Source organism: Egretta garzetta, unplaced genomic scaffold, assembly GCF_000687185.1.
Source record: "Egretta garzetta isolate BGI_Z169 unplaced genomic scaffold, ASM68718v1 scaffold858, whole genome shotgun sequence".
Taxonomy (NCBI): Eukaryota; Metazoa; Chordata; class Aves; order Pelecaniformes; family Ardeidae; genus Egretta; species Egretta garzetta.
Window position 1 is genome coordinate 53447 of NW_009260590.1, and position 23792 is coordinate 77238.

Consider the following 23792-nt stretch of genomic DNA (forward strand, 5'->3'; position numbering starts at 1 on the left):
CCTTTGTTTTTGAACAAAGACTTGAGAGGTTTTGTCTGCAGCAAAGAACAAGTGAAAAGTAGTTCCTGATGAGTTTTCCACAATATTTGGTGTAAGTACGGCCTCACTGCTGGGGCTGCTTGCAGAGGGGAACGTTGGGTGGTCCTAGATCCACATTGTGTTGCTAGGGAAAGCAAAAACTCCAGTTGTATGAGAAATATCCAATGTATGTAATGAGCATTTTCTCAGGTGTCTGGATCTGTCTTTTGATTTTCTTTTCTTCTTTCTGTGTAGTGGTTTTTTTCTTTGCTTTCAACAGGCCATTGTCTTGAGGGGCCTGATCTTGCAAATGGTAATGAACGGCTTTTGTTTACTGGTGATACCCATGGGACTGTTCAAATAAGTACATGGAGCTGAACCAAAGACCTCCTTGAAGCCACCGAATATTGAGGTTTTGGTTCCCCTCCTTCCTTCAGACCTTTACTCCCAGAGGGCTGTGAAGCCAGCTCGGTTCTCCAGTAGTAGCTGCCCAAAGGATTAGGCCAGACTTTTTTTTCATAGTAAAAAAAGACCTGAATGTAGTCACATTTTGACGTGATGTCTGAGAATGGCTAAGCAACACTTTACAGCTTATACACATGTTTTTAACTTACCTGTGATGAAGTATTGAGTTTTAACATGCCTCTTAAATAGGCATCTTGGGGATGGAAAAAGTGACTTAACTGTCTATTGTCAAAACCAAACTTCTTTTGGCATGGCCTTTTAATGGACCATTTAGCTTCACTTGAATCTGGTTTTGCTAAAAGCTGCTGAGCAGAAATCACATGGGTTTGTCCTTTGCTGTCAGCTGTTTGCTGTGTAGGTGGGGGTACGGTGCAGGTGCTGGTGACAGTTTGAGCTGTTTGACTCGGTGCCCAGAGTGAGAATTGCTGCCTAGCTAGCAGAACCAAAACATACTATTATCTTATTAGTGCATTCACATCTTCATGTGTTTAAACCACATTATATTTAAGCTGCTTCTACTATGCACGTTCCCACAGTTTCAATACTTTTATCATTTCAAGCCTGTGAGAATGACTGAGATTTAATTCCACGTATGCAGTCTGGGTTGCAGTCGAGTGTGATTGTGTCTGTGGTTGAGGGTGGCTGACCTGAGAAGTGAGAGTGTGCAAATTGGTGTTGTCAAGGTCTTCAGCAACCAGATAAGAGGGAGTGACCAGCAGGAAATACCCTTTTGTGGAGGAGAGAGTCTTTCTTCCATGGGAGCACTTTCAGATAGAAGGTGAAAATTGATCATCTTGGTATTCAGTTGCATTAAATTTACATAAGGGCTGATCAGCAAGGAAGCTCCCTTGGGGTGTTTAATAATGCTGATTTCTGCAGTTCTTAAAGAAAACCCAGTGTTTCACGGGTGCCTCAGTTGCATAGCTTGAAAGTTTTGCAGCCAAGTACTTGACAGTTCTGGAAGCTATAATATAAATTGCTATTAGAGGTGGTATTTTGGGGTGGAGTAGTTTTTTGAGTAAGCATATGTGTCTTTAAACCGTCTGAGTCATGTATTCTATTTTTTAACACAATGTGGTTTTGAAGACTCAGCATGTTATGGTGGTGGTGATATGGCACAAAGCATAAGGTGAAATGTAAGGGCCTCCTAAAAGGAGGGAAAAGAAGGGAAAATCTTATGTACATCCCTAGGATCACTGTATTAATTCACACATTTGTTTATTTCTAATAACCCTGACAACCCCTGTTGGCAAGCTAAATAGAGTAGGGTGGTGGTTCCAGTTCTGGGGCTGACATTCCCTGATTGCTGAGGGAAGGTGGTAATGGTAGGGCATCAGGTAATGGTTGTGCTTCACCAGTACAGACAGAAGTGTCTGCCTTTCTGCATTGGGTTCAGTCATCTTGGGAATGTGATTTTCATGACCAACGCATAGCATGTTTTTCACTGGGGAATTTTGTTAGGCTGGTTAACTTTGTACATTGGATTCAGGTCGTGCTGCAGTGGGTGTCACCAAACTTGTTTTACAGGGTTTTCCAAAGAAAACACCCAGTGTGGTGTTTTCTGCCCTGGGTAGGTTGATAGGCTGTAGTTGCTTTTCAAATACTTCTGTTGCGCAATGGATCCATCAGTTGTGAAGCGCAGCCTGTGCCAGTAACTGGATTCTTTTCAGGGTTTAATTGCTGAGTGCATGATAGCTGCAATAGCCAGGGTGCAATCTTCAGTATCTACAAACAATCCATCTCATCCTTATCTTTGGATCCCTTTTTTTTTTTAATTTTTGACTAGTAAACTTGGCTTATATCCTTTGTGGAAGTAGGCAAGATGATCACTTTTCTGTAGCATTGTAATTTCTTGGAGAAAATGCTGGTAAACAGTAGAACACCTTATATCTCTATCCAAAATGCTGCATGTGGTTTTAGGGAGTGGAAGGAGCTTGGATTGCCCTTTAGATAAAAGTTGCAAAGTTAAGGAAGTGGATTAAGTTCATGAGGATCTAAGAGCTTTAGAGAATTTACTGAAATTGTATTATAAATAGCAGGAGTGTGGATTTAAATGAAGTAGCCTGCTAATCATAGGTATGGGTGATGAGTTGAAGGACTTTATCTTGCAAGGACAGACTGTGGCAAAAGGTCTTTCTTGCACTCGTGAGTAACAGCAGTTAAACTGAATCAGAGAAGGACTTTTTTTTTTTTAAGATTTTAGCTTTATCTGTAAAGCGGGGAGGGAACCCTTACATGGGAAAAATTGTTTCTGTAAGCATGTTATAGAACAGTGATGGTCCTCAGCACACAAGTAACCACCTACCCAAATGTGTGCCACAGCACTGAGCTCATGCTTCCAAATCTGAAAAATCCAGATTTCACACAAATGTTCTGAAAACTAGTCCTTAAGCCCTGGTGGAAGGAGCCTTGTTTGCTCAGCTTATCCATGTTGGACATCAAGGATGGTTTGTGGATTGAGTTTGCAGGATTGAGCCCAATAATTCACAGTAATACTTAATTCCATAAAATCATGAGAGTAGATAATTCAGTCTGGGAATCTCCTTAGAGGTTCATTTTTGAGTAGAGAGGATCTTCTGTGCATATGCAGTTTGCTGTGGCCAAGAAGGTTAAAGATGGTCAGTGTTAAGTGGGCACCTCCAAAATGTCAGCAATTAGAGGGATCGTTGCTTTCTGAAAAACTGATCCTTTGCTTTTTTGGATTTCTTTACTGGGTACCCCAATCTGTTGGTCGTCATGGAATTTGCTAGTGGCTATTGCTTTCTTGGAGGGTCTGCAGAATCAAAAATTAATGTGTAAAATAGCTGTGGGTTGTTTTTTTTTTTTTTTTTTTTTCCATCTCATCCTTATCTTTGGATCCCTTTTTTTTTTTAATTTTTGACTAGTAAACTTGGCTTATATCCTTTGTGGAAGTAGGCAAGATGATCACTTTTCTGTAGCATTGTAATTTCTTGGAGAAAATGCTGGTAAACAGTAGAACACCTTATATCTCTATCCAAAATGCTGCATGTGGTTTTAGGGAGTGGAAGGAGCTTGGATTGCCCTTTAGATAAAAGTTGCAAAGTTAAGGAAGTGGATTAAGTTCATGAGGATCTAAGAGCTTTAGAGAATTTACTGAAATTGTATTATAAATAGCAGGAGTGTGGATTTAAATGAAGTAGCCTGCTAATCATAGGTATGGGTGATGAGTTGAAGGACTTTATCTTGCAAGGACAGACTGTGGCAAAAGGTCTTTCTTGCACTCGTGAGTAACAGCAGTTAAACTGAATCAGAGAAGGACTTTTTTTTTTTTTTAAGATTTTAGCTTTATCTGTAAAGCGGGGAGGGAACCCTTACATGGGAAAAATTGTTTCTGTAAGCATGTTATAGAACAGTGATGGTCCTCAGCACACAAGTAACCACCTACCCAAATGTGTGCCACAGCACTGAGCTCATGCTTCCAAATCTGAAAAATCCAGATTTCACACAAATGTTCTGAAAACTAGTCCTTAAGCCCTGGTGGAAGGAGCCTTGTTTGCTCAGCTTATCCATGTTGGACATCAAGGATGGTTTGTGGATTGAGTTTGCAGGATTGAGCCCAATAATTCACAGTAATACTTAATTCCATAAAATCATGAGAGTAGATAATTCAGTCTGGGAATCTCCTTAGAGGTTCATTTTTGAGTAGAGAGAATCTTCTGTGCATATGCAGTTTGCTGTGGCCAAGAAGGTTAAAGATGGTCAGTGTTAAGTGGGCACCTCCAAAATGTCAGCAATTAGAGGGATCGTTGCTTTCTGAAAAACTGATCCTTTGCTTTTTTGGATTTCTTTACTGGGTACCCCAATCTGTTGGTCGTCATGGAATTTGCTAGTGGCTATTGCTTTCTTGGAGGGTCTGCAGAATCAAAAATTAATGTGTAAAATAGCTGTGGGTTGTTTTTTTTTTTTTTTTTTTTTGAGGGAGTGGTGGTGGATGAAGAAATCCTTTTCATTATTGTATATAAGCTTATTGTTTGAATGAGGCTAGGAGCATATAAAAAGCATAAAATTCTGTGTTCAAAGGCTTTCAGTCTTCCTAGAGATATGCGCTCAAGGGTATACTCTCCTGATTTGTTTTAATTTGGCTGCTTTAGTGGCACTAGATAATATCAAGCATTTATTGTGTGTGATTTATATGGATAAAGAAAATACTATTCACTGGTTCTCAGACCAGGAACAATGTTCTTTACACATGGCTTTAATACAGCTGTTGTGAGCCTAAATAAATGCTGCTTTTGAATATGCGCACAGATCCCGTATAATTATGGAGCAGTGTGGTGTTCGTGAGAGAACCTGCAGCATTGTTGAATGCTTCTCAGCTGATGTTTGGATAAAACAGATAAGCTCAAATATTGTCTGGAACCGATCATCTGAATCTTGGGCCAGATTTCCATTTCCTTACTTGTTTTCAGTGGCTCTTTACTTAACTAGTGGGACTAGTGGGCGATGGTGCCATGCAGCATAAGGCTGTAGCCATGGATAATGTTGGGTTTTGGTTGTCTGCTTAATATTTACAGCTGAAGCAGTGAATGGAAATTTCGAGAACTTCTTTTTTCCAGTTAACATTCTGCAGAAATAGGAATGAACAAAAATACTCTGCAAAGTGAGTAAGTTAGACCAGTCCTACTGAGAGGGGCAGGTGGGGTTTTTGCTAAAACAGACATTCAAAAATAACGTCTTTCAAGCTATTTCCACACACAAATAATGAGCCACACACAAATGCCCAACAAATCTGTGCTCCGAGTGTGGTGTTTATGCATGGGAGGAGCTCCATGTAATGAGGAACAGATTTGTGGATATTTTTCTGACTTCAAATCGTTTGACAACAATTGGACCGTGATCAGCTTACCAATGTGGGGAGACAGCTGCATGTCGTCCTCCCGTATCCTCTGCAGTGTCTTGTCCCCGTGTATGCATCCACTGCTGAGTAACTACACTGGGATGTTCTGTTTTGTGTGGTTTGTGGCATAATGGGTACTGATAGAAATACAAACTTAATGTATTTTGCTAAAACATAATTATTTTTTTGCTTTTGTCTTTTTGATCCTCTATTAATACATGTTGTCCTGCTTCTTGCTCCCATGTTGTGCAACTGATTCTCCTCATCTCTCCTACTAACAAATATTAAAAGAATGAATATGCATCACAAATTTTTGTCATGATAACATTGTTTGAAATGTGCTGCAACTTTGAGAGAACAGTTTGTGTTACCTCTTTGGTATGGCGAGTAATGTATTTGCTTACTTAGAGTCCTGTTTGATAACCTGTGAAGCTACCTCCAACTTTACTGAAACAGGGCTGGGTTTTTATTCCCTACAATCTGTAGGAAATGGCTGAGATGCCAGCATAGCTAATGAAGGTCTGACACATCCTCCTTATTTTTGTTTAATATCATACTCTAAAAGTAGTTGCGCTGAATGTGAGCTTAAAGTTTAACTTCAAAAAGTTTGTGTGATGTTCACCAACTGGTTAAATGTACTAAAATAGTAATTGCCATTTATTTTTAAGCTTGAGGAAAAAGTGGTTTTTTTGAATGATTAAATTTTCAATGCAAAACATGTTCCCTACCAGTCTTGACATAGGTCAGGATTTCTGCCACTCTTGAAAAGGAACTTGCAATCTGACCTGCTCAATGGCCAGCATGGGGGGAGGAGGTTTTGGTGTGGTGTGGGTGGTTTTTTTTTTTTGGTTTTTTTTTTTTTTTTAATAAGTCAAAACATATTTGTGTTTGAGATTTGTTTCGCTGGCCACGTGTTGTATATTGTAGGGTATTTCAAGACATCCCTGAAATATTTATCATGCTGTGTCCCACCAAGAATGTAATCTTAAGGTCTCCACTGTTTATGAAGCACAGTCTATATTTTATCTCATGCTGAGAAAAGATGTGATAATGGTTGTTTAGGGATTATGTGAAAATGGAGTGAGGAATGACCCTTAAAAGTTGGTAGGAAGCAGGAGATTCCCAAATGAGACTAGGGAGGTGGGGAAGCTGGCTGAATTGCTACTGTTGGGATTTTCTAATTAATATGTCGTTTGCACTTACACTGGGGAAAATGAAGACTGGAGAGATAAAGAAGCTTTTTCAAGAAAATGCAATAAAATTTGTTGGGTTACAGAAGCTAAACCCAAACCTGTAACTCTAGTAACTTGCCTTTATTAGTGCTGCAGCTCCAGAGAGCGATAAGGTGCTTGTGATGCTCAGGATCATTAGTGGATCAGAAGTGCCGGCTCTGGGAAGTGGTGTGACCCAAATGAGCTTTAGATACTAGACTAGCGCAGACTTTCCTAGGTAAGTGATCCATTTCAACCTTATTTGGTTTTGGCTTCATTCTTTACATCTCTTAACTTTTTTAGGTTAGATTTGTCAAAACCTTAGCGCTGGCTTGCAGAGTTCTGTGTGGCCCGTGGCATGTTCAGGGGAAAACGTTCTGCAGATTTCTCTGGACAGTCTAATGCATGGTTCTGTAGAGATGCAGGGAATGGCCCCGGGGGTCCCTTGCACTCCTGTTTTTGTGTGTGATTACATTGAAGTGAACTTGTTCAGCAAGCAGTTTGTTAGATTATTATATGTACCTTGCGTGTCAAAGTTGCTTTTTTTTTTTCCAGTATTTTTCCTATGTTTTCAAAACCAGAAATACACAAACCTTTCACTCTTTGCAAGTGGATTTTTCCTTTTTTAAAATGCCAGTCTGTCTTTTTAAAAGATACTTGCCCAGGCTTATTTCCTTAAGGATTAGATCTGTCTTTGGATGACAGATGGCAATAAAATGTTATTGAGTTGGGTTTTTTGTTTGTTTTTCTTTCTTCTGATGAGATGTTCTGCAACTTAATGTTAAGAATAATTTAGACTCTGCTCTGTGAGGTATTTAAGGCCTGCATAGAGATCATTCTTCCTTCTCTGACATCCAGCTATTCAAATTGTAATAGTAAAGGCAACAGAGATTTAGCAAGTCATTCTAAATGGTGCTTTAGGGCAGGAAATAAAGAATGCCCCAATCAATTGAAATTCCAGTAGGGGATTGGGATATGATGTAAAATTACCTACACTAGCCTGGGAAACCAGAGTGCTCTCAACAACAGAAGTACTACTGAGTCCTTAGTATTCAGAGGCTACTTGGTGCCTTTGGTCTGTCTTACTGAAAAGGCAACAGTCTTGGGAAGCAGTTTGTTCCCTGAGGCTGTACTGGACTGATGAAGAGATGGGAATGATGATTTGTTGAGTCATGGCCACCACCTTTTGCTGCACAGAAGTTGTTCATCTAAATTCATTTTACTTGTGAGCTAAGGCATGGCGTAGTGCAAGGTGTACAGAAGTACGCATCAGCTAATATGTAATTGCTACCTGAAGATTTTTTACATGCTAGTAGAATATTTATCCATATCAAATTACATATTAAATTACATGTGCTATCTGAAATAAGACAAGCTGAGAATGCTTACTCTCTGGTTTTCTTCTGTGCTATTGTATCAGCTATTAAAGACGGGCAAGCAGAATGGTATAATCTTACTTTCTTTTTCAACAAGGTGAAAAAAATCAATTCAAATGAATCAAGTTTTGATATGAGACAAACATACTATGATTGATGCCAGACATGATAAATTAATTAGTTATTGATAAAATAATACAAATCTGTGCAATTTATGAAAGACTGCTTTAGACTGATGGTTATTTCTGAGTTATTTCTGTTAATGAGCAGAAGGAGCAGATGCTAGAACATCTGTGCCATGCATGTTGTCCTTTAAAAAAAAAATAATCAGTATTCAAAGATGCATGTAATATTGAAATCTCTTCACTAAAATAAGCTTTTACCTCTCCTTTTTTTTTTATTTTTCTTCTGGAGTTGTTGTCATCTCAGGATTTCAGAATTTAGAATGTGTAGCTGGGACCATAAATAGGACTGCAGGCACCTTATTGGTTATCAAATCTAGTTACCTGTTGAAGACAATCAGATCATCAGATCCTCCTCATGAGCTTATAAAACTTAATTTTGAAACTAATTTTTGCTCTCTTCTATTGAATATACTTCCAGACTCACTACTGTGGCTGGTGAAAACTACAATTTCCCTTCTGATAAGCTGATCTGCCCAATCTTGTGATCATCCTAGTTGCTCTTTTCTGCATTTATACAGTGAGCTCATCTGTTCTGAGTGTGAGTGACCAGAATTGCACATGTCATTTCAGGTGAAGTCTCCTCACATCCTGCTGGCGATTCTGTCTTTCAGAAGGCAGCAGCTCTTCTGATACATCCTTCGGTTGCATGGGCCTTTTCATAACTGTATTGTGTTGCAGAGGGACCATGAGCTACTATTTAACTGGTATAGGAGCATCTCTTCTTCTCCTTGGTGCTCTTTAGCTGATGAGCTCCCAGTGACTTTGTGAACTTGTTTCAAATGCATGAACTTGCTCTGTTCAGTTGTGTTGCCTTCTGTTATGGAAGGGTTTGCCCGTAAAGTAGTCTGGTATGCCTTGTTTAAAATACTCTGAAATAATGTGACATGCTTTTTGGCTCTTTATTTTTAGCAGTTCTGAAAGATACCTCTTATCCTCTGTCTGCTATGCCACCCGTTCTTGTATTGCTTGTGCTGTAACTGCGCTTCAACTTGCCTTTATAGAGGTGTGTTGATCAAGTAGCTTTTAGGGTACCCTGAAGTAATGACAGACACTTTTAGGTCGTGTTCTCTCTCCTTATACTTTTGGATCAAGCTGGGTATGCCATAGGAGCTTTGTAAGAGGGAAGAGAAGGACAAATTTTAATAAACAGCATTGGGTGCTGTCGAATTCAGAGCTTGGGAAGAGATGAAAAGCTTTTTATGCTCTCCTACTCAGTGGCTATCCCTGGTAACTTCGTTCTGGGGTCTTGTTCAGGCTGAAAGGACCTTTCTGGGGGTCCCTGGCCATGCTGGGCATCTCCACAGGTTTGACTTACTGTGGCTACTTCCATCGACACTGGTGAAGAGCCCTCTTCCAGGGGAAGTATATCTCCTAGAGTTGAGTTGTCTTGCCTCAGATGTTATTACACAGTTTGTAAAGAGTGCACTGAATGCTGGGGAGGGTCTTTTATTGCTAGAGTTTTTGAGGATGTGATCCTACATCAGCCTAAGCTGTTCAGAGGTTGCCTGCTGTGGTGCCGTCCTCTTCCCTTGCTCTGCAGCCCAGCTGCACTGGTGCTGGTGCTCATGTCTTGGGCATGTCAGCAGTTGGGGTATCTGCCCTTGTCAAAGCCCTTTCAGTGTCAATATATGGGTGGAAGCTGCCTGAATGGGAGCATTGTTTGTGGGATGCCCTAACCTGTTGGAAGACTGCAGGAAGTTTGGCTGCTCAACTTGTTGGGACCTGGAGTTCACTCAAGGGTTCTCCTAGTTCCGCTTTGAGAGCAGATCTGCAGAGGCTGGGCACCTAACTGCATGGTCTGGTACTAAACACAGTCCCTGTTCTTTTCATGCTTCAGCTTCCCTAATGAGTGAGTCTTAAACGTGTCTGTCTTTCAAGACTTTCATGATAGTGGTGTGATATACTTGCTTTGCTTCAGATTTTATATTTAACAACATCCTGCTTCAGCTTTCTCACCCTGAATCCTCATGCCTACCTTCACTTTGCCCATTGCTATGTGCTGGTACAAGCATTTGTAAACTATGTGGTGAACCAAATGGGAGAGTTCATCTGGCTGAAAAATAACCCAGCAAATAACCATGTGGCTGCACAGATGTTTGTTTCTGGCCTGCCGGAGAGGACAGCAGGGGAAGGACAGTGTGCAGCATCATGAAGGCAGATCACAGCAGCTTCTTTGGCATCGGTGCTGACTTTATCATGTCAAAATACAATTTTGGTGTTCCTGCTTATATAAATTCAAGGTTATTAGGACTTTTGCTACTTATGAGAATGGGAGTTGGTGTCCTAACCTTTGAGTCTGCTCACTCATTTCTGACAAATTACATAAAAGGAAATGGTTGACTTTCTTGTATCACAAAACAAGATTTATGTAGGAGCTCCCAAGTAGCATTTTGTCATGGCAGATTGTTCTTTCAGTCTTTCCAAATCAAGCAAGCTTAATGGTAGGGAGGACAGTTCTTCGTTATGCTGCTTTTTGAGCACTGACAGTGTTTTCAGAGCTATGCAGAACACTGATGATTCAGTTATTGCTCCAACAGGCTGGTTTTTTCAGTTGTTTTTAAATGTGTGTACGTATAACCATACTCTCTGTATTAGAATAGCTTAAGGAAACTGGACTGTGTATTTTTTATGCTTTGAGTGAAATACAAGCCTCTGCTCTTGGCAGAAATTTGGCTTAGTTTGTACGAAAAGCTGGGAGAGATGAGCCAATGCATGCAAATCACTCAACAGGTATGTTTGCAAGAGATCAGTAAAGGTTTTGATTTTTGAGAGTTTTAAACACTTGCAAGTTTCTCATTGAGACACCAAATCACTGTTGTTTTTATGGTCAGATGCCTGGTTCTTACAGATATGTGTTTTACCAACTTTATCTTCTTACTTTCTGAGATTAGACATGAAATATGGAAGTGTCTTGTGACAAGCCCTCAGTAATGTGGTCAGGTTATCCCATCATGCCACAAATACCTTTTAATGTTTTTTCTCTTTTACCACATAGCTGTATTTCCTTGTCTTGCTTCCACATGCCATTGTTGCGCTGTGAAATGCGTCGATAGTACAGAACAGAAGGTAGAAGCCTTGTTTTGGATCAAGTAAAAGATTTGTCATGGCTGGTTTGGGTCCCCAAGGCATTTATTTTCTGTTGTCTGTGTTTTAGTTTTTTCCAGTGTGATTTCTGGCATAGGCAGGTGTTTCGTAAGACTGAGTAAGTGAATGCTCAGAATACTTGAGTTAGTAAGACCCGGTCAGCTTTGGCAGCAGTTTGACCCACACCATGGAGTAGGACTTTTCTTACGAGGTAACAAATGGATATGGAAGGAGAAGGGAGAGAAATGTCTTGTATGGAGTTTGGTGTGAGATCTTAAAATTGTTAATATGTATGTTTGTCTTGTGCGACCATGGGCAATGTTGAGCTGGATCGTGTCTAAAAAAGTGCAGTTTCTGCATTTTAGGCAGACACAGAAAATTTCGTAGTTGTGTCATGTTCAGGTGTGCTGTGGGCAGCTGCTAATGCCGATAGCTACTCAATTTGATGTTTGAAAATTCGCAAAGGTTCTTATTCAAAGAGAATAAAGCATAATGAAAGGGTTATTGACATAGTTGAATTATTTTAGTGCATGTGTTTGCTCAGTAGACTGTAATGGATTTGAAGTAGTTGTTCTGGTACATTGGGTAAATTCTTGGTCAATTTTGGTATGCCTAGTCATTGTGAAAACACTTATTTCTCAATGCCACGCAGCTGCTCTTGAAGTATCAAGAATTGGCCTGTTGAGTATTAGCCTGTTTGACCAAACCGACATAATTGTGCTGTAAGACATGGGGTTTTTTTATGATGGTGTGCTTAATTGACTAGGCAGCAGTATCTCATAAGAACCAGTTTTACTTAAATACCTACAGAAATATTTTACTTTCCAGAGTTAATGCCATAAGAGGTTCTTTAACTTTTTTTTTTCTAGGAAAAAAGAAAAGGCTTGTCTGTAGCGGATAAATATGAGTTAAGTTTCAGCTTGCTGTAAACTCTCTTGTCAGGTCCAAGCTACTTGAAATGGTTTTGTAATGGAGATGTTGAAACACAATGGGTGGTGGAAATGTTTCTGTTTAATATTAATTGACTCAGTATGTCTTTTTTTGCTTAAAATGCCAGTCATTCAAGGCTGTAGTTCAACCACTACCTGGTCTGTTTTCTTTCTGGTGAGTGCAGTTGAGAGGAGTTGGCCTGTATATCAGGGTATATATGGTGTTTGGAAAATCGGGTTAACTGTGGCAAGTGTCTCCTAAATTTTTGAGATGTCTGGGCTTGTTTAACCCCCTCCTTTCTGCAATACGCAGCAGAGCTTGTCTGACAGAACAGAAATGAAACAAAAGTGTGGGCGTGCATCCTTTTCCCAAAAGATATAAATAGTCTAAAAGAGCTTGTATGCTCAGTGGCTTGGCAGATGATCATAGAATCATAGAATGTTTTGGGCTGGAAGGGACCCCTAGAGGTCATCTAGTCCAACCCCCCTGCAGTGAGCAGGGACACTGCTAACTAGATCAGGTTGCTCAGAGCCCTGATGATGCTGAGTATTGACATAATACAGATGTAGGCAGAGTACTGGAGTATTTTTTTGGTTTTGCTTTGTTGTTTAAAGGAGGGATTAAGATCAGCTCTCTGGAGTCTCAAAACTTTTGGAGGGGGGAAAGTTAGCAAAGTAATATTGGAGATTTTGTCCTGTAGTGCGTGATACTACAGGCTGCACAAAAGGGAGCTGCAGACAACTGAAAATAGCTTATCAGCAGTTTTTAAAAACCAAAAATTCTCACCTGTTGATTATAGAGTTGTGATTTCTGCCTGAAACCTGAGACGTTGTCTTATTGCCATGATGAGCTGTAATCTCTACATGGCGCGTGGGCTGCTTGTGAGACCTATTTATTTGCTGGTTAAAGACAGACTCATTGTGGGGGTTTAGGGCCAAATAGGGTTTTGAGAGCATTCTGAAGTTGTCTCCTTACAAGGTGAGAACAGCAAAATCCCCATCAGCAGGACTTCAGAGAATCTGAACAGAGGAAGAGGAAAAGAGTAATTGGTATCTTCTCCCAACTCCCTCTTGTGTTTGGCGGACAGGGAAGAGATGGCCCAAAACACATAGGCAGCTGCTTCTGCAGATACTTGAATAAGGATTTCTGAATTCCTGAAGCTGAGGTGTGAAAAGGAAGAGTCTTATTTCTGTCCCCACCTCATCTTGGGAGCTACTGATTTTGTAAGCTCCTTTATTCCGAAGCTCTTACAAGTGTTGCTGTCATTGTAGCCATGATTTTTTTCTCTTTTCTAGGCTCTTGATCTCTAACCTGTAACATGGGGGGAAAAAAATTGGCTTTTACTCAGTTCCCTTAGCTTTTTGTATCAGAGATAATCATTGCTGCAGACTCCAGGAAGAACCTGCCGTCTAGGCTATGCCTATTAGTCCACCAGCCTAAAAAATAAAGCTGCCATGGCCAACTGCAAATAGTAGATGAAGTCTTGGTTATGTAGCAGAAACCATTGTGGGTTCTGAGGACTTGCTAAATGTACTTACGGTTGTGAAATAAACAGGTTTGACAGCTGCTTGCTCCAAACTGGGCTGTTCTTGTCTCAGTTCAAGAATCTCAGTACAAGAACACAAAATTGTCTAACCCAAGCTAAGCAAAAAGCCTGTAAATATTTCTAGAAGCATCTTTAATTTAAAAACCTAGCTGTCTTTCTGTAAGCTTTCTTGTGTGTGTGTGTGTGTGTTCCATTGGTTTTTAATGTTCCCTCACCATAAATCAAGAGTCATTCCATATCTGTAAGTAAATTTCCCTCTGACATCAGAATTGAGGAACAAGTGAAAACACATCTTTTTTGCTGATTCTTTCCATTCCATTTGTTTGTGGTTTAGGTCTTGGCTATATGTTGAAGTTTGTATTATTATTATTTTAAATCTGAACTGTTTTTTCTGTAGTAGAGAGGATCATTTGTTTTGTGTGTTACTTTAACAGAAACATCTTGGTTATAAAAGCTGAAGACGAGGGGCTTAGAGATTCTAAATATTTGATACTGTTTAATAAGTATATCTACTAAAAATAGCCTTTGTAAAGAAGGGTAGTAACTCATTCAGTAATATTCCTAGTCAACAGCAAAAGCCATAAAGACTTTTTTTCCCTGAAATGATTAATGGCTGTGTATCTGAAGTCCTGCAAATTTCTGCTCTGCTCAGCAGAATCTTAAAATTTTTAAAAGAAAGAATATCTTCTGCTTTTGAAAATAGCGCTTTGTTTTATTCTGTTTTGTTTGCTGTCTTGCCAGCCAAGCTAGAAGAGTAAGCAGCACCATGAAGCTGTGCTAATGTTGTGAGCCATTTTCATCTGTTCAGTGCCTAAGGGGCTTGATTCCTTATCATCCGTCCATGAATGGCATGTGTGCCTGTGTGGGGAATGCAGGATTGGGCGCAAATCTTGTACCCTTTGAAGATACTTTGTCCAAAACAAACACTCAGTTCCAGTAAGTGTAATTTAGTTGATAGATATCTAAGTTTTCTGGAGAGGAACCTCTGCTTGTTTTCTGCAGTGTACCATTTTTAGTACAATCCTGATCCTGAAGTCCTTGAACATTGACATGAGGGCATGTAGTGCTATTTGTGCATTGATGGTGCCAAACCATCTAGATACTTTATTATTTGCTTTCCTCAAAAATGTGGCATCGTTCTAGACTGCTTAGAGACTGAATCGTTTGTTTAATATTTCATGGGGATGAAGGAGAAGAATAAGACAGATCAAACCAGTGTCTGTGGAAATGAAAATGAGCATACTGATTTTTATTATCCTGGTGTGAAAGAACAGGAGACTTTATTGTTCCTGGAAGTGTTGCGATTGCTTTTGCTGGTGATAGTACTAATAGTCTTCCCTTGTTGTCTGTGCATGTGTAACTCCCTGGGCATTTTGTATTGATATCTTCATCCAGATTACCTATTCTCAGGACACAAACTTAAATCCACAAGGTAATGAAAGATTTTAATGAATGTGTGGAACAGAATACAGATCACAGAGGGCATATAACCTCAGTGTAAAGAGGAGAATCAGCATTATCGCACCCTGAGTGTTTGTTTAGGCCTCCTGTGAAGCTGTTGTCTTCAGACATACTCAGTTTTGAACGAATGTATAGACCTGATTTTTAAGCATGAACATTTTTCATTGTTAGTTCATATATGTAGCATGTATGCATACATAATACATATGTGCATATTAAAAATTGCTGATTTAAGGCTCCTAATTTAAGAAAACACGTGGCCACCTGTTTTGGCCATGATTTGAAGGGGAGCTAAGCAGGTGTTTCAGTGCTTTGCTCATTTGGGGAGAGCCATGCATGATGTGTTGGCCAATAAAAGATGCACTGAATGATGTCCTGCTTCCATAGCCAGACTGTCCTTACACTCAGGCACATGGAGAAGAGTTGGACTTGCAAAGAAATAGAAGGATCCCCTGAATTTATGTGGCCTGTGTGCCATGAGGGAGCTCTGTAATGCCAGCTGTGGTGTTGGGGTGTCCTTCTGTGCTGCCCGGGATGTCCGGTTGTTGCGTGGGTTGGGTACCGTTGGTGAAGTCACATAAATTTCTCCATCTCTTAAAAAAAACCAAAACCAAACAAAAAAACCCCCCAAACCCACATGGTGTATTTTTGCAGTACGAGATAAAATTTTGTCAAGTCAGGTTTCGAAATTTTTATTTCAAGATGTGAATTAATTTATTAAATCTACCTTTATTGAAATCGGCCTTCCTGGTGTTTGCATATGTTCTGACTTTAGTGGTCTGCAGTGAAACCAAAAGGAACTTGTTTGAGAGGGATTTGGGAGATGGCTTTTTTCCTTCCTCATTAATTGGATGGAAATGTGGGGCAAGAATGACCTGCTAGGAAGTAAGCTTGGGATCTAACTGTGTATATTAAATCTATCCGGAGATGGAGAGGAGGTGGGATTTGGACAGAGTCCAGGCCTGCCCTTGACTTGTCCTATATAACCCCTTTTGAATTTGGAAGGAATTATCTGTGAATAAATATAAGGGTGGATGTGCACGAGTGAGTGAGAAAGAACTTGATCACTTGATGTGGGATTCCCATAGTGAGGTGTTGACTCATCTTTTTTTGTAAGGAAAGATATTTTCTGGCCTTGGAAACACTGGTTCCAGCTTGGGAAGGCATTGAAGCGCTTGTATAACGTGCTTTTCCAAGGAGGGATTTTTTTCCATGGTCAAGTCCTGCATAAACTACTGTCTGTGCATATCTTGCACATGGAGACCCTGTTCTGTTGGTCCTTAGGCAATACCAAGATAACAATACAAACACCTGCACTTGGATGACATGCCAAGTTCTGTAGCTTTACACTCCCTTTTCTAGAAGTTAGAGATAGGGAAGAGGAGGCAGGGGTTTTTTGCTGTGCTTCAGTTGCTGTGTTGAGAGAGACGGAGAAACAGCACGAGCTGCCAAACCGAAGGAGACAGGGAAGCTGTCCTTAGGTACTGGGCTGGTGCGTGTACAGACAGGTTGGGGGAGGAAGGAGACTGCCTTGCCTTCTCTCATGCATTTCATGTTTCTTCTAACTCAGTAGTGACCTAAAATATTTTCTTAACGAAGCATACTTCTTGAGTTGATGTCCCAGTAAATTCTGAATTTCAGGCCTAGTGTGCTAAAAGCTTTGATCTTTCCCTTCCCGGATAAATTGTGTTTAAATGTTCTTGGTTTTCTAACTAGAGGGATTCCGGAGCAGGAAAACATCCAAGTAAATTCAAGGTTTGCTCTTTAATGTTGGCAGCTGCTGTGCAAGATGCATTTTGAAACTGTAGTTCTACTTGTGTTAACAAAAAAAAAATTGCTCTAATCTTTTTTTTCTTCTTTTTTTTTTTTTTTAATTGTAAGATACAATTGCATTTGTTTTGCACTTTCTAATCTTGAAAACAGAAGCTGGGTAAAACTGGTTGGCTCTGGCCAGCTCTGCCTCTGTAAGTACTGGAACCAGTTTAGTTGGGGGTAGGTCAGCAGAGTGAAAATTTTGTTTTAAGATCCTTCACAACCATGTCAGTATTGTTTCTCTTAACTTGTTTAGCTTTTGTGCTGGGTTTGTGAAGGTACAATACAGCTTAGCCCTTAATGTACAACTGTTTTGGCTTCATTATAGCAAAGCTATAAATAGACACCCCCTTGCCCCCCCAGCAGTAGGAAATGACTGCAGCAGGTGGTGTCCTCTGCTAGAAATTTGCACATTATTAGTACCCAAGTACTATTTTTTTTTTTTTAATTGGCTTTCTTCTTGTGGGTTCTTCCCTTATTAAATGTCAACTGACTGGTCAGCAAGTGTCTTGCTAAAGTCTGAAATCTTGATTAAGACACAAGAAATAAAGTTGGAAAGGTATTTTTGGTTTCCTTCTGTGCAACCTCTGTGTAAAGTATATTCTATATGCAATTTCAAAAGTATCAACAGAAGGCACAGGAGAGCTGCATAATGCTGGTCGCTGGTTAAAATGGTGTTTTGATTCTCTTAGCTGTGTTGGGCTGGAGTTCAGCTCAGGTTTGTTATAGCAGTTCCTCCATGGCATTACTGGTAGATGCTTGGAAGGCTGTGGGCAAGATTTGTATCCCTGCTTGTGCTGAATAGTACCTTGCACCATGAATGGCATCAAGAAAATAAACGGGTCTTTTTGTGCAGCAAAATAGTGCTCAGAGTAAATAAGGATACTGCAGTCTGGTCCATGCAAAGTAAGTTTGATGGTGTCAATATTAACAAGCTTCCCCTTGACACGAGCCCCATCATTGCGTTTGGATTAACTTTCAGTCTCTGCAAAGAGGCCGAGTTGTGTGGGCAGGGAGAATAAATGCATTTGTGCTGCTGAGATCGTTTCCTTTCAGCCATGGTGGAGAGCCTTTGCCTCCTTGCCACTGTTGGGTGCCGAAGAAATAGTGAAATCAAGGGGAGATCTGCTGTGTATTCATTGTGCGTGTGTGAAACAACACAAAAGGGGGACAGTCCTGTGTTGCAGTTACTGTTTAACATGTGTCTGCCTTTATAACCCTTCCTTTCTCCCGCAGATGCGAGAGCTGTGTGGAACTGCTGTTTGTGAGAGGGGCTGGGAATTGCCAGGAGTGCGATACCCCCCTGCGGAAGAGTAACTTCAGGGTACAGCTCTTTGAGGATCCTGCTGTCGACAAGGAAGTGGAAATTCGGAAGAAAGTGCTGAAAATGTGAGTGTCACCAGTTAAATAACAGAAGGTGGCTGTATTTAATGGACCACCATTTTAAAAAAAGATGTGTTCGTCTAGTAGTATAGAGGAGATTTTTTTTTTTTTTTTTTTCTCAAAGTGACCACTCGTAAAACTTGACTCTCTTTAATACAGAGGGATTTCAGAGAATCTGATTTTGTGCAACAACTGAGGGCTGAATTCTCAATTTAGCCTTGAGGGATTCCTGCTTAATGTTATAAAATGTTGGGTGTTTCTATGTAGGCTCCCTTGGCAAAGACTTGCCTCCTAAATGGAGATGATTAGATATTGAGGACTACAGCTGCTTTCCCTTTGAGGGGATGAACATGGGAATGGGGCAAGAAATAGGACCTTGATTGTTTTGTTCCCTGGGGGCCTCTTCTGTAAGTTAAGGCCAGTTCCCTTCAAAATGAAAATGGACCAAAGAGAAGCTATATCCACATTGTTTTCTACTTTACACAGCAATTGTTAGTGGAAATGCTTCCTTACAAGCCTTTCGTTAACTAGTCTGTCGTGCAGATTTGAAAGCTCTTGGAATTGAGATAAATGAGGTCTAAAATTGCATCTCACTCCTTGTGGCCAAGAAACAACATTTTATAAGGAAAACAAGTGAGCCAGTTGGTGTTTTGGTAGAAGAAGGGTTTGATGGAACATAATAAATCTAGGGGGAGTTGTGTGTGCAAAAATGAACATACAGGTAAATTATAAGCTTGGCAGCCTTTGTCTGAGACTTAGTACAATACTAAATTAATCATATGACACTGCTGAGATGTGGGGAAACTGCATCGTTGAATACCAAGATGCTGATGTGGAAAGTAGTAATAATTTTTATGTCTGATTATAAAGACTACTGAAGTTAACAAAAGTCAAACTGGAATGAAGTCAACTTAGTTGACTAAACATGGAATGAAGTGTAGTTAGAACAGAAAACATAAAATGCTTGGCCCACTTGGATTTGCCAGATTAGTTTTTGGAAGGCAAGAAAAAAAGTCCCCAAATTGAAGTTTGGCCTGAGTTCTTGGGATTAGATTTTTACACTCCTATGTGTCATGTACCTTGGTCCACAGAGCAGGCAGAATCTCAGCATGTCTTGACTTTCAGAGGTTGTCCATGTTCTAGTCCCTTCATCTTTTTACTTTTTCCATCTATTGACAGTTGAATAAACGAGTTGTGGAATGGTCTATTGATATGAAGTATAATTGTGTAGCATTTTCAATTTGCTGCTGACATACGCTTTTTGTTGGCACAAAGCCAAACTCCCTTTTCTGCTTTCCATCTATTGACAGTTGGATAAACGAGTTGTGGAATGGTCTATTGATAGGAAGTATAATTGTGTAGCATTTTCAGTTTGCTGCTGACATACGCTTTTTTGTTGGCACAAAGCCAAACTCCCTTTTCTGACAACTTCTAGAAAAGCTTTTCTTGTGGGTGTTACTGTTGTGCCTGCCTTTGTTTAACAGGTTTCTCATGCTGAAGGGCTGGCTTGGAACTAATATATCCTAGCCTCTGTGCTTCTGTTTACCTGTAACCCTGGAAAAGGAATCAGCAAACAGTGGGCAAAGATAGCACCAATTTATGCCAGGCTGGCTCCTTTCCTTTGAAACAAACGCTTCTGTCTCCTTTTAAAGATTCTGTACGTTGGTCAGCTGTGCGAGCCGCAAAGCACACAGTTGACAAAACTAGGTCAATACTTAATATGCTTGCAGCAAGAGCCTCGTTGAATTGAAATTGCATCTTTGTGTCTTATATAAATACTTGTTTCTCTTCTCTCAAAGATATAATAAAAGAGAGGATGACTTTCCCAGTCTAAGTGAATATAATGATTTCCTGGAAGAAATAGAAGAAATCGGTAAGCCTTAATGCTTGCATTTTTGATGTGCTGTGCTCATGAGACCATAGGCTTTTATCTTCTGACTCAGCTGCCTATGAGAATGTCTAAGTTGAGCTTCTGTAATAGGATTTATCATAGTATCAGATGCTTATCTAATTAGTTTTTTCTGTACCTTTTTAATCATATTTGCTGAACTGTAGGACATCATTAAGTAAAACATTTTGTCTGCCAGAGGAAAAATATGATTCAAAGAGGAAGTAGTGCTTTATAGCTGGAAAAGAAAAGCTTGCAGGGGGTTGTTGGTGCTGCACTGGGAAAGATTAAACAAAGAGAGGAGAAATTGAAATTTTCATTATATGCCTCCATTAGCTTTATCTACCATGACAGAAGCCATATGGTGTCTTTCATCATTTTTGCTTCTGCAAGTACAGTAGTTGAAGCTGCTTTGAAGCTGATGACCTTACATACCACTGCGGTAGCATTTTATGTTGCTTTGCAGAAGGAGAAGGTTTAGGAACAGACATTGATTTCTTTCTCTTTGGATTACTTGATGCAGAACTTTGCCCTTTGGGAAGGGACTATGTTATCAACAGAGTTTATTTTCTTCTTAGTTAGGGTGACTTGTGATTTATGGTGGCGTGATGGATTTTGCTTAGAAAAACAAGGATGTGTTCAAAGGAGTGACTCCTAAATGGTTTGTTTCCTGGGTTTTATGAGCTTCTGAGGCTTTTCTTTTTTTGTACTGGAGAACGAAGAGGTGGCTTAGAACATCCAGGAGGGGCAGTGAACGTGATTTGAAGGAAAACATGGAGATGCTACTCCCCTTTGATTTCTCAAAGGAGCCCTTGCTCCTCTTTGCACTGTGATGTTTTGTAGAAACGTATCCGGTACACTTACCACTGTGAGTAATGTATCATGTTTTTGTTGGCATCAGAAGGCTGAGGCTGGAGAGCTAAATCGTGTGGCTGGGAAACACCAGGCACACTCATACGGGTCCAAGTATCTGGAGGAGACAATGTGTGTGTAGTTCTGTGTGTATATTTTTTTCAGGTGGTGTGGGGGAAGGAGGGAGTGAGTAGAAAGAATGGTTGCATCGTAGCCAGAGGACCCTGGAAGAATCTGTGTGCTCATGGAAAGGAAAACTGCTTTTTATTTATGTAGCTTTAAATACAGGTTTCCTACTTACTGCTGTTACAAGGGTTTCTGGGGTCTGCAACAAGGGAGTTGAAGTCTTGCCTGAAATTGCCTGAATCTCATAAATTTCTGCAGGATTTTATGATTCTCCAGCTCTTGGGATTAGGTTGTTAAATTTCAAATGGTTCCAGAGCCTGAACTGGTAACTTGCTTTAGAAGCAGCAGAGTTCATGGCTGGTCTTCAGAACCTTGTGAAGAAGAGTGAATTTGTCTGTAATTGTGCTGGTCCTGCAAATGCATAATGTAGAAGCTCAGTAGATAAGGTTGTTAGGAATTGGAGCTAGTTGCGCAAAAGGGACACCTGAAATACTAAAAGGAATAGAAAGTATGACTACCTCCTGATTTCTTCATGTAGCAGCCAGGGTGATGACTGGAAAGCAGGGGTGCAGTTAGAAGGCTCTTAATTTTCACTGTTGAAGGGGTCAATTATGAGCTACTAACTAGCAGATCTATAAGCTGGAGCGCTGGTTAGATTCAAGAACATCACCTTGGGTAAGAATTCAAGCCCTGTTCCCCTTTCCCTGGTGACAAAGCTCCTTGCACACATCTTGCTTTCAAATTTAGCAGATTGTTCTTGTGTCCCCGAGCCTTTCCCTGCCTGCACTCCTGGGGTGCTCTCCACCTGCCAGTTGTCTGGTACTAGTGGTTGTGTGACTTCTTGCAGTGTTTTTGCTGTGCGTGTTGTGTGTGGCATGGCTCAACAATGGGTTAAAGGCATCTTCAGCTCTGGTTACTTCACATTTTACTGCTGAGAGTACTTAATTCTTTTTTTTGTGTGTGTATATGAATTCCCTGTTTGCTTGTGCATGTGGAAAAACTAGGCTGCAAGAAGGGAAAGAAGGGGTGTAGTGACTTGCAGAGCAAAGTTTTGCTTTGTGGGGCCAACATACAGCAGGCTGGCAGTAGCTGGTGGTCCTTGTTCAAGCTGCCAGGTTAGGAAGCTAGGGAGCCAGAGAACTGGATTTCCTCTTTCTCCCCCTGCCCCAAATTTTCAGGTTTTCCATGGGAGGGTCAAAGTGCAGCTTTACCCTGTTTTCTTTTTGCTGCTAAGTTTTGTTTTCTAAGTTGTTGTGGGGGATTAAATGAAGTAGTTGCTTGGCAGAGACAAAATGTAAACATCCTGTGTAAGTGTACTTTGTGTGACCCTGGCATAATTCTGATAGTTTTTCCAAATGTTTCAGGTAGGTCAGTTCCAACATTTGCAACAATTGTACTGTCTTACTCCATCGATGTGATATATGACCTCACTTGAAACACATTTTCCCCCTTCATATCAGGATTGTTATACCTACAGATTTTTTCTATTTAAAGAAAAGAGTTGGGCGGTACAGCAGAAGTGTGAGAGTGGAAGGTCAAACAAACATTAGGGTAGTCACCTCTTAAGATTTCTTTTATAAAAAACACATTTTTGAAGTGGTTTAGAATGTAGCCACTAAATAATGCTTTGGGCTAAAATGCGTTATACAAGGCTTTAAATAGAAACCACATTTTAAAGCAAGTTTTCCCCAGAAGAAAAATCAGTTGGACAATTTGAGAACATTGTAAACACAGTTTGTTGTCATTAACACTAGGAAGAAAAATAAAGTAAAAGGGTTAAAACCCGCCTTTGGGAAAAGCGTGGGCTACATCTATCAGATAGGTCAGGTCTATGCCTGTATGAGGAGGGGGGGCAAGGTTAAAGCTTAGAGTGTGGCTACAAGTTAAATCTCTGGACATCATGCAAATTTTGTCCTCTTTCTACAAGGTTTTCTTCTTCCCCCAAGATTTTCTTCTTCCCCCAAGTATCTCCATAGCTAGTTTTTCAAAACCCGGTGTGTAAGCTCTCCAGAGCAGGGCCCGCCTCCTAGCACGCGTATAGACACTGCCTGGCACCATTCTCCTGATACCTGAATGAGGCCTCTAGGCATTACCGCAACACAATTGTTAATGGTAATTATTGCTTTTTAAAAACATTCAGTACATTCAACTTGGAAAGAGACTACTGTATCTGTGCCTTTTGGATTCCTGTATCTCGTTACTCCTTTAAGACTTTATGCAATACCAGCTGCCTAGTGACTTGTCTTGCTCAGAATGTTTATCTCACAAGTGATCTTTGGATAGAAAGGATTTTGGTATCTATGATCAGTTGTGGGTTGTGTTTATTGTTTCATGTTTTTATTTCCCTCTGTGTGTGTGCATGAGGATGGTATTGCTGGAAATTGGGCAGCTTTATCAAAGATCCATTTCAGTCATCTCATCGGAACACAGATTTCAGTACCACATTGTTCTAGCCAAAATGGTCTTTCTTAGACTGATGGGGCTGAGTGATTTCAGTCATTTATTACTATGCTAAGGTATTTTGCTGGAAAATTATTGTCCCAGTAAAAGACAACTGAGAATAAACAGAGATAATTATTAATACCTAACTAGATTTT

The 23792-nt window shown here is 40.2% G+C and overlaps 2 protein-coding genes across 2 annotated transcripts in view; one reads left to right on the top strand and one right to left on the bottom strand.

The window, feature by feature from the left end:
* Positions 1-11140, bottom strand: part of SIX4 (SIX homeobox 4) — a 38759-nt gene extending 27619 nt beyond the window's left edge. The window contains exon 1 of the mRNA XM_035900173.1: positions 11102-11140. Coding sequence (XP_035756066.1) covers positions 11102-11140 — 39 coding nt within the window. The remainder of the gene's footprint in view (positions 1-11101) is intronic.
* Positions 11141-14514: 3374 nt separating this feature from the next.
* MNAT1 (MNAT1 component of CDK activating kinase) overlaps positions 14515-23792 on the top strand; it is a 95953-nt gene continuing 86675 nt past the window's right edge. Inside the window, exons 1-3 of the mRNA XM_009644619.2 lie at positions 14515-14609; positions 18183-18335; positions 20129-20202. Coding sequence (XP_009642914.1) covers positions 14515-14609; positions 18183-18335; positions 20129-20202 — 322 coding nt within the window. The remainder of the gene's footprint in view (positions 14610-18182; positions 18336-20128; positions 20203-23792) is intronic.